The sequence below is a fragment of the Streptopelia decaocto genome (genome assembly GCF_964273445.1).
Source record: "Streptopelia decaocto genome assembly, chromosome: 1".
Classification (NCBI taxonomy): domain Eukaryota; kingdom Metazoa; phylum Chordata; class Aves; order Columbiformes; family Columbidae; genus Streptopelia; species Streptopelia decaocto.
In genome coordinates this window covers 116,889,052-116,905,197 of record NC_138663.1, presented here as the reverse complement: position 1 = coordinate 116,905,197, position 16,146 = coordinate 116,889,052, and the positions used below count along the sequence as shown (strand labels likewise).

The following is a 16,146-nucleotide window of genomic DNA, read 5'->3' as shown; positions in this document are numbered from 1 at the left end:
ACAAATTCACAAAACATCAGGTCCTTGATCCAGAACAGGATTAATCAGACACCAAAGCAAGTGCTGACACAAGAATGAAGTGTTCTGCACTTCCTCCCAGCATGAAATAGCTTAGCACTGCTCAGAGTCAGCTATTTTACAAGCAAAAGGCATTAACAGTGCAATCTTTCATCTAGTCAGGGAACTGCTCGCCAGGTTACTTAAAATAAGTTAGTTCCAGTCCATGTAGTTTCAGATCTTTGGTGCAAGGCCCCTTGTATGCATAGTCTGGGTTCCTAGCTTTGCTTATATGTGGAAATTAAGAAGTACCAGCATATCTACATGCTAAACTACATGAATTTAAATCAGTAATCTTTCATTAAACCCACATGGCTCTGAGGGGATTTGGATTAGTGCTATACACAAAGCTCAGCAAATAAAAGTAATACTTACAGAGTAGTATGGCGATGAGGGGAGGCAGAGAGGGGTTTCCCAAGCTTCCACGTGCATTTGCTAGGTGCATCAGGGCGGATCCACACTATTTCCTTCTCATTAGCCTTGCAGTTCTCATTGTCCATCCCATCAGGGAGAAAATGTTTGCCAGGTGCGTGAGGACATGAGTTTGTATTTGGCTTCTCCTGGGAAAGAAGTATAGGCATTTCATGCTTGGGAGAGGGGGAAAACGGAAAGGGAAAGAAGACAAGGGGAAAAAAACAACACAACAAACCCCACCCAAAAGAAAAAAAAAGAAAAAGAGAGAGAGCAATTAGCATGCCGTGCAGGAATGAGCTCAGAGCATCTTTTGAGACTATCAAAGTTATTCAAGTTATGCACCATGGGAAACCACATAAGTATCCTCCCTACTACAGCTAAGAATTGTGCTACTACTAAGTCCTTTTTTTTTTGTCTCTGTCCCTTCACCAACGCATCTATTTCCAAAGGTAGTGTTTCAGTACACAGTTTTTCTGAGGGAAACCTGAACAGAGAGAGCAGTATTTCCTATAAGCCAGACGGGGCAATGGCAACAAGTAGCTTTTAACACCCAAGAACAGGTTCTGCCACCAAATACAAGAGTTCCTATCACTGTATTTATGACCCAGGTACCAGAGGAGAGACCACAGTACCTCTCACATTAATCCCATCCTCAAGTGTCACAGTCTTTTTCCCTTAAATGAAAAATGTCACAACAAATAGGTATTTTAATGGTCAGTTGGTATTTCCACAGCACTGTGAAGCTGGGAAACCATTTCAGCACAATCTTGTTTTGCCAAATCCTTATCACCAAAACAAGAATTTTGCACTGTAACGCTGAGTGCACAAGTGAAGATAGCTTAAACATACTGAATAAATACCTTCCATAAATATCAAGAAAACAGGACTAATCTCATGGGAAACAACCATCCCACACCAAAAAACAGCTCTCTAAAATAAAACTCTGCATTGCTACTTTTGGTCATGACGGAAAACTCTTCCAGAAAGGCCGCTGGCTTCAATAGCACCTACCTCTACAGCATTCCAGCTAAAAACCTAGAAATCCCTCTGAAAACAGACAGGGTTCTCCCAATTTCTGGTGACAGAAAGACAGGTACACAGTATTCCCCAAAGACCAATGGGTACCTTAGACACAGAAACAGGCCTTTCGGATATCACGTTCTCCATGTCCTTTGGTGAAGGCGATGGCACAGTAGACCAGACTTTCTTCAGAAGACTGAGTACTGCTGGTCACAAGTCTGGAATTCTCTTCAAAGCTGCAGATCACACAAGTTAGGAAAGAAAAAAAAAACAAAACACAAAACCACCTATCAGGAAACAGTCTCTCATAGGGGTAAAACACATGTCCCGCTGTCAAAGGGAAAAAAAGAAGCTGCAAAACAAAGTGAAGATGACTTGTACGAAGCAGATTTAAAAAAAAAAAAGTTATGCAGCAGTAGTGTTGTGCAAGACCAATGGAGGGTCTCCTGACCCTGGTCTTCCTGCGTTACCTGGTCTTCCCTCTGCCCTGGCCTCCCCAGCTCAGATCCAGTAAAGTCAGCAGAAAACACTCTATTGGACTGTCAGCAACTCCCTAAGCTTGACAATCAAAGTAATATACTTCTAGAGACACCAAGGGTGAAAGGACTTCATGGAGCTATCACCAAAAGATGCTGTATACAACTTAGGAAAAGGCTCTGTATACAAACACTTGCAAGGGTCTCTCTACGCTTAAGATTATCTAAATCTCACTAGTTCCCCCCATGACTGAATCAGCGTTGAATGCACAATTACAGTGATGTTGGATGCAACGCATACAGCAAACATTTCAAACACAAGGAATCCTTCCATCAGGCTTTCCATTTCAAAAATTGGCAAATATAAAACGGAAGCAGTAAGTTCACTTCTCTTACTCCAGCCAGTTGTTCACAGAGCCTGCATGCTCCTACAGCTAGCTGCCCTTCCTTCAGTTGAAAGAAAAAAATCTGGCTGAAGTCTTGGAAAGCATGGTTTGTTTCCACCTCCCCCCTAACATTCGTTTATCGCATCACCATTTTGCAGGAGGATTCATGGCTATTTCCATTACTGAACTGTGGTAGGCCTGGAAAGGGTCTCTGGCCTCATCCTCCTTCTTCTGACAAATGTACACAAAACAGACACAAGTTTAGATCAGGCAGAGTTGATGACCCAATCATCAACATTTTATGGTGTCTGAAGACACCATAAAAATGAGTGATCGCTATTCTACATCTATTCTGACAAAGAACTATGACAAATTAATTCTTTTCTCAACTTCTTCCTCCCTCTTCTATCTACCTGAGGTACAACGAGGATGTGTCAGCCGCAGAAGTGTGGAAAGCAAATGAGAACTGTTACGTCTTGAGCAGACTAACTGAAAACTGAATAGCTGGAAATTTCGCTTTGAAGAGCGATTTTGGTCTTGTCAAGACTGAAAGCAAGATTTTTTTTCTGGTTCATTTGGAAGCTTCCAGTGCTTGCTGGAGTGAATCCTTTGGCAGTCATGCTTTGCAGCATGAGCAACAGTGACGGTTTTCCACCTTCCCCTTACACATTCTTGGGATCTGATGTATCCTCCACCTCAACCTTTTGTCCTATCCTTGTATTGCAACCTGAGAATGAAAGTACATGGATTTTCAATGACTGTCCCCTGAAAATATTCCCAAGAGCAGATTATTTCACAGTATCACAGTATGTTTGGGATTGGAAGGGACCTCAAAAGATCATCTAGTCCAATCCCCCTGCTGGAGCAGGAATGCCTAAGTGAGGTCGCACAGAAACATGTCCAGGCGGGTTTTCAATGTCTCCAGAGAAGGAGACTCCACAACCTCCCTGGGCAGCCTGTTCCAGTGCTCTGTCACCCTTACTGAGAAGTAGTTTCTTCTCAAATTTAAGTGGAACCTCTTGTGTTCCAGCTTGATCCCATTACCCCTTGTCCTATCATTGTTTGCCACCGAGAAGAGCCTGGCTCCATCCTCGTGGCACTCACGCTTTATATATTTATAAACATTAATAAGGTCCCCCTTTAGTCTCCTCTTCTCCAAACTAAAGAGACCCAGCTCCCTCAGCCTTTCTTCATAAGGGAGATGCTCCACTCCCTTAATCATCTTCGTTGCCCTATGCTGGACCCTCTCCAGCAGTTCCCTGTCCTTCTTGAACTGAGGGGCCCAAAACTGGACACAATATTCCAGATCTGGTCTCACCAGGACAGAGTAGAGGGGAAGGAGGACCTCTCTCGATCTACTAACCACCTCCCTTGTAATACACCCCAGGATGCCATTGGCCTTCTCTACATATAGCTGCACTTGCAATGTAAATCTTAATGTAACAGTTGCTCATAGGGTGCATAATACACTGTAATTCAGTAACTTAAGATTTCAGAAGGCAGAGGACAGCACAGACTGGGTCAAATGGATTTCTGATATCACACAAATTTGAACTCAGTGAAGTTTACTGGGGATTAATATTACGCATTACTATTATTATGTGTAAAAATACTTTCATTACTTAGTTAAATGATTGTTTTTTACCAATAATTCCACTTTTGTCACGCAGAATGCCATTAAAAATACTCTATCATTTAGTAATATCATGTCATAATATTAACCAACCTAATTTTCCCACATAGACACTTAACACAGTTTTTGTATGCTTTTCCTCACTTAAGAGTCTTCTTCTAAATAGTGTTTAACACACCTACCTCAGCTCTAGCTACTCTCTTTTGTAGCAGGAAAAACCCCAACAACTCTTAAACCTTATCTTCTCATTCATACCTGGCTTGGCCTGCCCTTAACCTTTTATTATCGCGCTCTAAAACTATTATTATACCTTATTGCTCTCTACAACTACCTGAAAGGAGGTTGGACTGAGGAGAAGTCGGTCTCTTCTCCCAGGTAACAAGGGACAGAATGAGAGGAAATGGCCTCAAGTTGTGCCAAGGGAGGTTTAAGTTGGATATTGGGAACAATGTCTTCCCAGAAAGGGTTGTCAGACACTGGAACAGGCTGTCCAGGGAAGTGGTGGAGCCACCATCCCTGGAGGTGTTTAACAGACATGGAGATGAGGCTCTTAAGCACATGGGTTAGCGACAGGGTTGGACTCAATGATTTTGAGGGTCTCTTCTAACCAAAATGATTCTATGATTCTATCTGATGACACATTGGGAAAAAAGTCTGAACCACAGGATCAGTGAACTTTAGCGTTTGATCCTGCAAGTCAGCATGCACCACTAACCACTACCGCCTTATGCACACCAGTTCCTTTCTTTCACGCTGATTGGAAGAAAATGCCTAAGGCATTTAAACTGCCCTCCTTTAGGAAAAAAAAAAAAAAAAGCCTCAGAATGTGCCGACACTACAGATTAAAGCTTGAAATAATTCTTCTGGATGTAAAGACTCCCATGACACCAAAAAGATATCATTCTACTTTATTTAGGTTAATAGATGCCCAAGAGCCAAGATGGGCTGCATCCTGTTCTAGATGACTGACCAGGACTAGACTGAGAGACCAGTCCAAGAAAGCTAATAATCCCAATAAATACACACAATCTAACACTAACCAGTCTTTCTTACCAGAAACGAGCTTACTTCTAGTTCCAGAGTGAAACCCAGCCCTCATCTCTATTTCTAGAAGGTGCTTGATTCACAGTTCAGAATATCAGCACTTTTTTTTAGTGAAGAAAAAACACTGGGGAAGTTTCAGTTCTTTCTGTGACCCACATCCACATGCTCCTTCATACAGCTGGTGTGCAATACTGGACATAGACAACAACTGCTTCTGCCCACAGGTAACACTGACAATATTGACAAGCCCATCAAATAAGGGTACCTTGCTGCAAAAGGATCAAACTATTCCAACACCCAGGAAGAAAAAGTGCAAGGAGTTATAGAGAGGAAACAGCAGATTGTGTTCATCTTCTAGGTTTTCATAAAATAGGAGTGCAAAACCTTTAAAAGGTTTAAATCACCAATCCCCAGTGTCCTTCAAAAGGTTCCAAATTTGGTAGAAAGGCAGATAAATTTATTGCAGTAAAAGTTTAAAAGATTTCAACAAGTAAGTACTTGTTCTTTGTATTGATGTCAGGAAAGAAATGAACATGTCTCTCTTCAAAAGCTGCCTTTTGGAGTGGTCCCTCTGAATGAGGCAAGACAACACCATCTCATTTCTTCTATGGCAAGACAAAAATATCCACAATTCACTGCAACACCCATCACCTCTTGAACTAGAAACAGCAGAAGGAGAAAAAGCTGTATTTATTGCCTGCAACTAAGCTATAAAATTCTGTCATGTGTTTAAAGGAATGGCAATACTTTGATGTTTGATCAAAGCCTCAATAATGGGGCTAGAACTTTGAAGAAAAATGAGAGAGAGAAAAAGCTAACCACAAGCATTGACAACAAAAATCCTGACATCACATTCTAACGTTATACAACATCATTTATTGGAAAAAACACAAGTTCCTGTTCAATATACCCCTTCAAATAATTTTATCAGTCATTATTTTTAAATACCCTCACACCCATACAGCCCAAAGTATGCATACATACATTTATAAAGTCAAATTCTAATCATGCTGGTAGAGAATCCGTCTCAGCTATGGTCTTAGGGTTTTGAAGGACAAAATCTTAGGGAAGACTTGATTGTTCTCCACAGGGAATTCTTACTACAGCACTCAGTGGAGACATAAAAACACATGCAATGGCTTACAGTTCTACCTAAGAAACAGGTCAAGAGCTCAAGAGTGACTTGTCATGTTTTGAACCAACAGGAAGACCTCAGATCTTCAAGCTCCTTTGGCGCTACTGATGAGCTTCTTGACACACCACCCAAAACATCCAGCTCTAGATGATGCAACTTCATCAAAACAGGAGGCAGAGGTGGTTGGCCTAGGACATCCAAATTCCCACCATGATCCTGCCTACAGGCCTAGATCAGGCCATAGGGAGCTGGTGCATCTTTCTAGTGGGGAGATCTTTAGGAAACAAAGGACAAGGGGCGAGCAGAAATCACCAAAACAGAGGATAGAAACTCCTTTGCTAGCCTGACCCTCTTCTCTGTCTTTCTTCTGGTAATGCAGGCTGGGGAGACCAGACAAGAGAATGGCAACTCTGCTTCTCTAAGTGCAACTGAACACTGCTCAGAAGAGTCTGAGGAAGATAAGCTGCAGGAAAAGATGCCCATCTTCAGGAAAGAAATTCTATCAGCCTAAATTTAAGTTTGCTGTAAAAGGGAACATTCCTGTAACTAGCTGGGGGTGTGGGCAGAGTCTAACTAGAAAAGCCTGACTAACTTCTGCCATTATACCTGCATAGCCCCTGAGGCAGAAAAATCAGAAAGACAATTTACAAAGGCACTTAAACCTAAGGGATTGGGACACAGGCCAAGGTATGAGATCCAGAAAGCCTCACAGACAAGGCTCACATCTCCAGATCCATCTCCTCAGGGAACCCAAGACCTGAGCTATTTCTCAATGCCTGCAGAACAGGATTGATGGCCAGCGAGTGAAATCAATCCCTAGACTGAACTGAACTCACTCCATAGATAAAGAGCTACAGTTTCTAAGACTGTTTACATTATACAATGTCAGCACTAATGCAGACATTTAAAGAGTACCGTGTATGTGAGAACCTAATTAACTTGAGTCTTGTCTGAAGCTAAAATGAAGCTGTCTAAAAGGCAGGTGTAAGAGATGGATGAGATGCCCCAAGGGTTGACTACTCAGCAAGTGATGAGATACAGAGTTGCATCATGCTGTGGCCTGAGAATGGGAAACTTTGACATTAAGCAGGTACTTTACTCTGTGAACAAGTAAACCACTACAAAACAGTTTTCTGCTCATTCTGAGTATCACAGGGTCTTAGAGAGCTTTAGGATCTGTACAGGTTACCAGACGTAGCAGTACCCATCCAGCCTTTGGAAGCTGTTTGGAAACACCACAGCTACAAGAGATTCAGGAGACAGTGAAACATCTATTTTTTTTTTATTATTATTATTATTATTTAGTTTAGGTGTTTTTACTTCCCTCCACCCTGCTACTTCCTCAGTAGCAGGCAACCATCACTTCTGTGTCAGGAGATATCAAGTGACTTGAAGCTACTGGAGTATGAATTAACAACACCATGGCTCTAGGAGGAAATACCGAGAATTGACTCTTATCTGTTTTCGTCTACAGAGCAGATGAGCACACGTGTGTCCTCTCAGTGATCACCCTTCCTTTCAAGAATGGACTAGCATGCTCCTAAGCCTCCTGGTAGGAAATGAGTAGCTCTTTAATGCCTCTGTAACACTGCAAAGATGGTAAAACTTCAACAGCAAAGCAACTACCATTGCCAGGACAACTGTTATGCTGGAGATCAGCCAGTGAAAACATGAAAGTGTTCATCCTGCCCTCCCCCCACAGAAGGGAAGCCGCATGTGCAGCTGTAACGCAGGTGTCTTGTGACATCTGCATTTCCTGACTTCACTCCAACCTTGTCTGAACTTACCTGGTAAGTCTTCTCAGTGAAGAATGATATCTTCCAGGAGCACAACAGCATTAAAGACTGGATAACAACTTACTGCATTTTCACCTGCTGCAGTCAGAAACTTTCATTATCTCTTTCTCTGCTTCTAGTTCTCTTTCCTAAGTCAGCACACAAAAGTTGGACCAACACTACAGCCTGAACCCCACTCTTCATCTGTCCCAGCTCGCCTAGTCCAGGGAGGGAAGCATTCCATGCAGGACAACAGAAGCAAGTTGGCCAGCATGACAAAAGGAGTTGAAGCTCTGCTCTCAATTTCTGACCAGGTCTGTAAAACAAGTAGACACATAGCTCCCCTTTCCCGGCATTATCAAATGCCCTCCCCAAGGCATCATATCTTTTGTTAGCACAGGGACCTGTGATAAAGGTTGGCAGAGAAACACTGGTCACCACTGCCTGGGGTAGAAGCCAGCTTTTTTGCTCATGCATGTTTAGTTGGAAAGATGAACCACAGCCCACTTTGGCTACAACTGTAGAGCTTCTGGCAGGCACCCACAAGCACGGTACACCCTGCTACCTGCCTAGTTCCTATTGATCTCACATGCAGACAGCCAACACCTGCCAATAGCCAGAGGCCGTCCCATCCCAGCTGTCCTGGCAGTCAGCTCTGCCACCAGCGCCAGGTCGGTGACGTACCTGAGCCAGCACACACGCTCCAAGCACACGGGCCCCCATGACCCTTGCTACCAACCACAAGTTTCAGAAATACTGTTCTGGCTTCAGGAAAGCAGGCTGGTTATTTCACAGAGGGTCACAATGGGATATTAGAGCCACCAAGTAATATCAAAAAGGATGACCTGCCCAAATTCCCCAAGTACTGGACCTAACCAACCACCTAAACTGTACTTCATCAGTAGTGATCTCGCTGCAGCCATCCTCCTACTGATAAATACCAGGTCCTGAACAGGTCTCTGATTTCCAGGAGATACATTTCCTCCTCTGACATAAAATCCCCAGGTTTCACCTATATCCAGGCTCTTGAGCTTTCCTTCATTTCTGCAGCACAAGTTTTGCAGAACACTGAACTCTCATGCCTCAAATCAACAAACAGACTCACTGAAGGGGTAAACAGCCTGAGCAACTTTGCTGGAAGAGGGCCCAGCAATCCAAAACCTCCATGGTCAAAGACTTTAGGATTAAAAAAATAAATTAATTAAAATACACAAACAGGAATGGGAGAGGAATTGCTTGTCTTTCAAGTAATGGCTGGTTCAGTAGCATGTCAGTAGCACTACTAACATTGCTATTGAAGTGGGTCTCACAGGTCTCAGCCAAGTTCAGGCCCTTCCTAATAGGGCAAGTGCAATGCATACAGTAAAGTATAAGACAAGAAGCTTCTTGGTCCACAGTGTTAATCAGACTTGACAAAAAACATGGGCAAGATCCCACCGCGGTACCCATGAGAACAATGAACAGGCCAAGAACGGCTGAAGAGCTGATGGGAACGCCGGAGATGAAAACAAAAGGTACAGCGTTATCTCGCAAGGCTGTAGAAGCTGCAAAAAGGCTCCTGCCGCTCCCTCCCTCCCGGCGGCGGCCGCCCGGAGCATCCCCAGCAGCGGGCACCCCCCGCGGGCACGCCAGCCAGGAAGGGGAACTGCCCATTCCTATCTCTTAATCACAAAATGGAAAGAAAAACCCATCCGCATGACACAACCACAATCACCCCCCCAGCCCGCAGCCCTCCATCCCTCCCTGCGGCCCGAGGGGAGCGCTCCCCAGGCACTCCCCACCGTGCCGCACCGCCGCCCCGCCTCTCCTCCCCCAACCATCGCGGATGATGCAACGACCAGCAAGCGGGATGCAGCCGCCCCTGCCTCGTTGCCCCCCGCCCCGGCTACGGCCGGCACCTCACCCAGGTGAGCCGGGCGCTGCCCAGGCCCCGCCGCCGCGGCGCACACCGGCGAGGAGGGGAGGGGATGGGGTGCGATGGAATGGGACGGAGGGACGCGACCGCAACCAACCGAGCACGGGGGTTAAAAGGAGCCCGCGAGCCCCGTGGCCCCGCCCCGCCTGGCGCCGGCCCCGCCCCTCCTGGCGCCGGCCCCGCCCACCTCCTTCCGAGAGGACCGAGCGGGAGCGCGCGCGGCGATTGGCCTCCACGGAGGCGTTGGCGAGGTAGCAGCCAATGGGGAGGCGGCGCGCGGCCACGGGGCACTGCGGCCTGCAGCCCTGTGGTCTGTGGGCGGGCGGGGTGGGCCACGGGTGGCCCGGCGCTGCCGCTCGGAGGTCGGGGGGGTGGCAAAACCATCGGGCTTCTCCCAGTGGCCCCGACGGAGGCTGGTGCGAAGTCTCTGGCGGGGATGCAGGATCGAGGGGTCGTGGCCAGGCCCGGCCTTTGGAAGCAGTACTAAGAACCATTTCATTTGGAAGAGATCCTCAATATCTAGTATAACCATCAGCCTAGCTCTGGCACTAAACCATGTCCTCAGAACCTCGCCTAAACGCCTTTTAAGCACTTCCAGGGATGGTGACTCCACCGCTTCCCTGGGCAGCCTGTTCCAATGCCCGACAATGCTTTCTGTGAAAAGCTGGTTCCTAATATCCAATCTGAACCTCCCCTGGTGCAACCTGAGGCCATTTCCTCTTGTCCTATCACTTGGGAGAAGAAACCAACACCCTCCATGCTACAATCTCCTCTCGGGTAGTCGTAGACAGCGATAAGGTCTCTCCTCAGCCTCCTTTTCTCCAGGCCAAACAGCCCCAGCTCCCTCAGCTGCTCCTCATCAGACTTGTGCTCCAGACCCCTCACCAGCTTCGTTGCCTCCTCTGAACTCTCTCCAGCACCTCAGTGTCTGTCTTGTAGTGAGGGGCCCAACACCCAACACAGGGTTCAAGGTGCAGTCTCAGCAGTGTGATGTGGCTGTAGGCACCAGCTGTAGGGAGGACCTGGCACACAGACTGCCTGTAACGCCTGAGCGCTGCAAGTGTTAGTGGCTGTTTTACTGACCTGGGGGGGAGGCGGGGGGGGGGGGCAAGAAGAAAAAAGAAAAACACCCAAAACCACCCACTGCATCCGAGGGGGCTGCTGTGAGGGGAGTCTGATGGTTGGGGCTGCAGCCAGATGTTCCCCCCGACACCTGAGCCCCCTGGAAAGGCCTCGGGGTTGTGCTGCATCAGGGCACCCAGCCTTGTGCCGCTCATTGCAGACGTGTCAGCGCTTGTTCACATCTGCATCTGGGGAGAGAGAGGGCCCAGGCGTCTCTGGGTCTCATGTCAAAGCCTGGAAATACCCAGCTGCAGGCAGGGAGGAGCTGGTGAATCCCCCAGCTGGGAGCTGCAGGCTGGAAGTGGTGCTACAGAAAATAACTGCTGAAACAAACCCACACCACTCCTTTCACTAGTGGTAGCTGTGCCACAGATCAGGAACTTGGTTTATCCCAAAAGGTGCCAAGACCTCAATATGACTCTGAGAAAAACCTAAACACTTTCTCTGCCATCTTGAACCTTTTGTGAGGCTGTGTTCCAGCCAAATTCACTTCATCTCTGTGAGTCCTTATGGCACCAATGCAATGGATAGTTATTGTACTCTGATGTAATTATTACACTTCTGGTGGTGCCAAGGAAGTCAGTGTCACAATGGCTGCAACCGCATTGCCCTGAATGGAGCTTTATGATGTACAACGCAGGGCACAGGTGAATTTAAGGCATTCAGTGCAAACTGTCTCAGAGTAACTCTTGACAGCCACAAGGTGCTGCTTTCTGCTCATTCAGAAAGTTAAAAAGCAAAACAGAAATCCTTGCATGAAAACATGAGATACCAAAAAGGCTTACCAGAGTGAAATGTCTTGAGAATGTAGCTTGTTGCTGTAGAAAGTCCAAGCAGCTATTTCTTCTGTATCTATAAAAAACACCAATAAAGAGAAAAGCAATTCAAGGTAGCTTTATTTTAGAACATGACTCACCCTGAAGTGTTCCACATGTTTTAGGTAATCAAAGAAGTAGAGACAACTGTATGTGTCCATCTGTACGTATAGATCGTATAGCTATTTGGAGAGTATTGCACCCTGTACGAAAATAAAAAGGAACAGAATGTCTTAATCAAGTGGTAAAAATGACAGAAGAGACTTTACAAATGGATGTGACTGGTATGAAGCTAAATGACCAGTCTTAAAGTTACAGTGAGTTAAGGGTCTCTGGTAAGAAAATGGACCATGACTAGAACATAGGGTGAAATCTATGAAAATAAAACACAGGAAAAACACTGAGCCATTATAAACAAATCAAGAAGAAATCCAGGTACTTTATATCAGCCTTAAATAAACAGCAACACTAAGGCAGCTGTTTCATTGCACATGCTAAAAATCCACAGTCAAATTATACAGAAAAATCCATGTTGATGAGAAATTCCATTACTTTTTACCTGCCCCTTTCTGGATCAAAGTAGATGTAAACCTACTTTCAATTCCACATTGTTATTCTCATTTTCCTAAAGAAAGATTTATTAGAAAATACTGCTGTTAAACAGGACAATTATTTAAATCGCAGTTTGCCTAGGTAGTTATGTCTGAAATATGCACGTAAAGTGAGGTTCGCACAGGCAACCATTAGCCCCTCTGGCAAAACACCGACTGGAAAAGCATATGGAATCAGATTCTGGCTTGCATTTTGTGCAGCTAAATTAGAGAATGGCACAACAGGAATACAGAGTGTGAACATGGTGACATTATGAATGCCTGGCCCTTGAAATGGGTGTCACACGAACCAGGGATTTACAGAGACACCAGGCCACACATGAAGCTCAGCCGCAAAGTGCAGCAAAGAAAAATCCATTAATATTTAGAACAGAATGGGTGCAAGTGTTTGAAAACTGAAGTTGTACCCACAGAGGGTAGCCAAGGAGGGGTAACCATACCTCTAACGCCTTTCAGGAGGGACTGAGGGAAGAGGCATCGAGTCAGCTATTCTGTCTGAAAAAGTGCCAGCCTCACAGCTACCACTGCAGCTTCAGGCAGGTGGGCATCAAGATATGAAATCGGCAGCACAGATGGATTTGCCAGATCCTGTAAAATGTAAACCAGATACCTCACAGCAGACTTGTAAACCCCAGTGATTAGGCTTGTTGGAAACTATTTAAACATAGTATGTGAGGCTAGTGAGAGGGATTCGTAATTGCACCCCAGCTCTCTGCATTCAAAATTCTATCTCCTTTACTGTGGCAGCAGCCAGGTGGAGGTAAACTGGCAACACTTAAAAGAAAATGGGAATTTTGACTTAAAAACCCTTGACTTAAACCCCCATGACTTAAAAGATATCCACAGCAACACCAACCCACATTGTACCATTGGCATTAGTGGCATTAAAATCAGATGTGGTAGCTGGGAATGAGTACAGAAAGCTTTTCTCTGCCCCACTGCCTGCTAATTTGACCCATTATGGCTGAGCCCAGTCAGTGGGACATTTAAATTACCCTTCAACGCAGCCTTGCAAATAACTCCTATAAATCAGCAGGTCACTGTCAATTTCATAAGTGGAGCCACTTAAGCTATTTCCTGAGACCTGACAATGCTTAAGATTATTTTTCTCCCAGGGAACAGGAGGAGTTGCAGTGAGGGCTGGTATATAATAAAAGTTATGGCTTGATTAGCATAGCAGCGATGTGACACCAACTGTAATATTGACATAGAAACAGCAAGCAGAGAATGTTGTTTCTTTTATCAGGCATGCTGAAGACTGAAAGGTCAAGGAGAGAGATCCTTTGGACAACTGCAATCAGTGATCAAAGAGAGGGGAAAAAGGTAAAAGTGGTTGTGGTAGGATCACTGAAGGAGAAAGATCAGGTGAAGAAGGCTTTTTGTGAGCAACTGATGAAGTCACCCAAAGTACCAACAGTGCTTTAGTGGTACCCAGAGCCCTTTTGGGAAGGAAGAGTCAAGGCTATCACACAAGCTCATGGAAATGTTTTTATACAAATGGAGGGCGAAGTAGTCCAAGAAGAGCCACTCCATATTTTAACTACATGGCAGAGGCTGCAAACGATTTGGAGGACAGAATGATAGTTCAAAGTGATCTCTGACAGACTGGAGAAATGAGATGAGAAAGTAAAATAGGAAGTTGGCCAATAAGGACAAATGCAGAATTTTGCAGCTAGGTGTGAACAATCGTCTTCTCGAGTAGCCACTATCTGGACAGCATTTGTGTAGAGTGGAAGATATGGCTATAGTGCCCTGCAAACTCTACGTGAGTCAACAAAGCCCTGCTGTTGTGAAAAAACAAACCCAAACATCACACAGGGTTAAGCAAACAGGAATATGGTCTGTAGGACATAAGGCACTCTCAGCACTGGTGCGCTTTGTTGAGGCACCATGTCCTATCTGGAATGCTGCATTTTAAAAAAGATATGGCCCATGTGGGACATGGCCTGAGGAGTACAAGAAGGTGTGGAGAGAAACATAGCCCAGGAGCAGAGACTGAAAGGAGTTGTACAGAGAAAACTAGGAAAAAAAAAAAAAAAGGCAGAACTACCTTCATTGAGCTAAAGGGCAATGAGGAAGGGGGCAAACCATTTTTTCATGTTCTTTCAAAGTAGGAGAAAGTGGAAAATGTTAAAGTCACAGCAAGAAGGATTTGGGCAGAACATCAGAACCACAGCACTGGTCAGGCTGGAAGGCACCTCGGGACATCTGCGGTCCAGCCTACTGCTCAAAGTAGGGTCCGTCCAGAGAGCAAGGCAGGTTGCTCAGGCCTTGTCCACTCAGGTCTTGAAGGCTTCCCAGGACAGAGACAGTGCCTGACTGTCCTCAAAGGGAAAATGTTTTCCCTACAGCCAGCTGGAACCTCCGCTCTGTCAGTGTATGACTTCAGTAAAGATCCTGCCTTTTCCTCTTGCTGACCTCCCCATAGGCACAGGGAGGTGGCTGTCAGGTTCCCCCACAGTCACCCCTGCCCCAGGCTAAGCAAGCCCTGCTCACCTGGGCTGTCCTCACAGGGCCACCACTCCAGCCCCTGACTGCCTTGGAGGCCCTGAACTCACTTCAGCTTACTGGTATCTTTTCCATGCTGGAGGCCCAAAACAACAGACAGTTTTGAGTGTGGTCTAACTCATGATGAGTAGAGGGGCATAATCACTTCCCTCAGTCTATTGCTTGTCCCTGTCCATCCCACCAAGGATGCAGCTGGCCCTCTTTGCTCCCAGGACACACCATGACCTCACATCCAGCTTGCTGCCCACTGTGGCCCCAGGGTCTTACCTGCAGAGCTGCTCCACTCCCAAGCAGTCCCCACCCTGTGGCCTACCAAGGGTTGGCCCACCCAAGGGTAGGACTTTGTCCTTGCTGAGCTTCATGAGGTTCCTGCTGGCCTATCCTTCTAGCCTGTCCAGGTCCTTGTGGATGACTGCCTTACCATCTTGTGTCTCAGGTGTGAGTCCACTCTTGTGTCCCAGTCTGGTGTCATCCACAAACCCCATGAGGATGCACTCATTTTCTTCTCTAAGTCACTGACAAAAATATTAAAACAGGACAGATACCAGCACAGACCCATATGGAACTGGTCTCCAGGGAGGGTATGAGCTGTTCATCACCACCCTCTAAACCAAATGACCCAGCTAGTTTCTCTGTCATCTGGCAAGACACCTATGCAGACTGCAATAATCCAGCTTGGATACCAGGGTGGAGTGAGAGACTGTCAGAAACCTTGCCCAAGTACTACAAAGAGGACATAATCTGCTGCTCTCTTTTCACCTGCAGATCTATTCCCTTTGCTGAAGATGGTCTTTCTGTAAAGTGTTAACAGCTACCACCATGTGTGCTTGAGAATCACAGAGTTGTCCAAAAGACCAAAGGCTTCCCTCCTTGGAGGCTGAGCAAGAAGGGCAATTAAATGTCTCTTTGTTGTGGTTAACATGGTCACATGAAACAGTCAAAAAATCATGAGTCAAACCACTCCGGAATGAAAAGACTGGCCCAGACATTAATGAGGCTATTACTTGGTCAGATTTTGGCCTGTCATTGGCATTTCCCTTGCCCATCCCCAGTCCAGCAATGCAACAATTAATGTTGCATGCAATCCCAAAGTCCGTCAGGCTGTCTGCTCACTTTTCACTTGTCCTGTGTCCAGAAAACAGTTCTTCATGTCCTGCCTCAGAGTTCCTTCGTCAAGTCTCTTCCTCCTGCAGCTCCAGGACCTTTTTGTCCACCAACACAAGAAGAAGCAGAGA

At 45.9% G+C, this 16,146-nt stretch overlaps 1 protein-coding gene across 5 annotated transcripts in view; it reads right to left on the bottom strand.

Moving 5' to 3' along the window:
• Positions 1-16,146, bottom strand: part of LOC309443032 (cystathionine beta-synthase-like) — a 33,027-nt gene extending 16,881 nt beyond the window's left edge. For 2 of the 5 annotated variants that reach the window (XR_014184725.1, XM_082059536.1), the window contains exons 1-3: positions 9,844-9,979; positions 1,597-1,727; positions 433-644 (exon numbers count right to left, since the gene is read on the bottom strand). Coding sequence is in view for 4 of the 5 variants with exons in the window: in XM_082059536.1 (XP_081915662.1) it covers positions 433-644; positions 1,597-1,638 (254 nt within the window). In the remaining variant the exon portion in view is untranslated. Of the gene's footprint in view, positions 1-432; positions 645-1,596; positions 1,728-7,952; positions 8,156-9,843; positions 9,980-11,762; positions 11,830-12,843; positions 12,992-16,024 lie in introns of those variants that run through there. The other 3 variants (XM_082059537.1, XM_082059539.1, XM_082059538.1) reach the window with 3 other exon arrangements.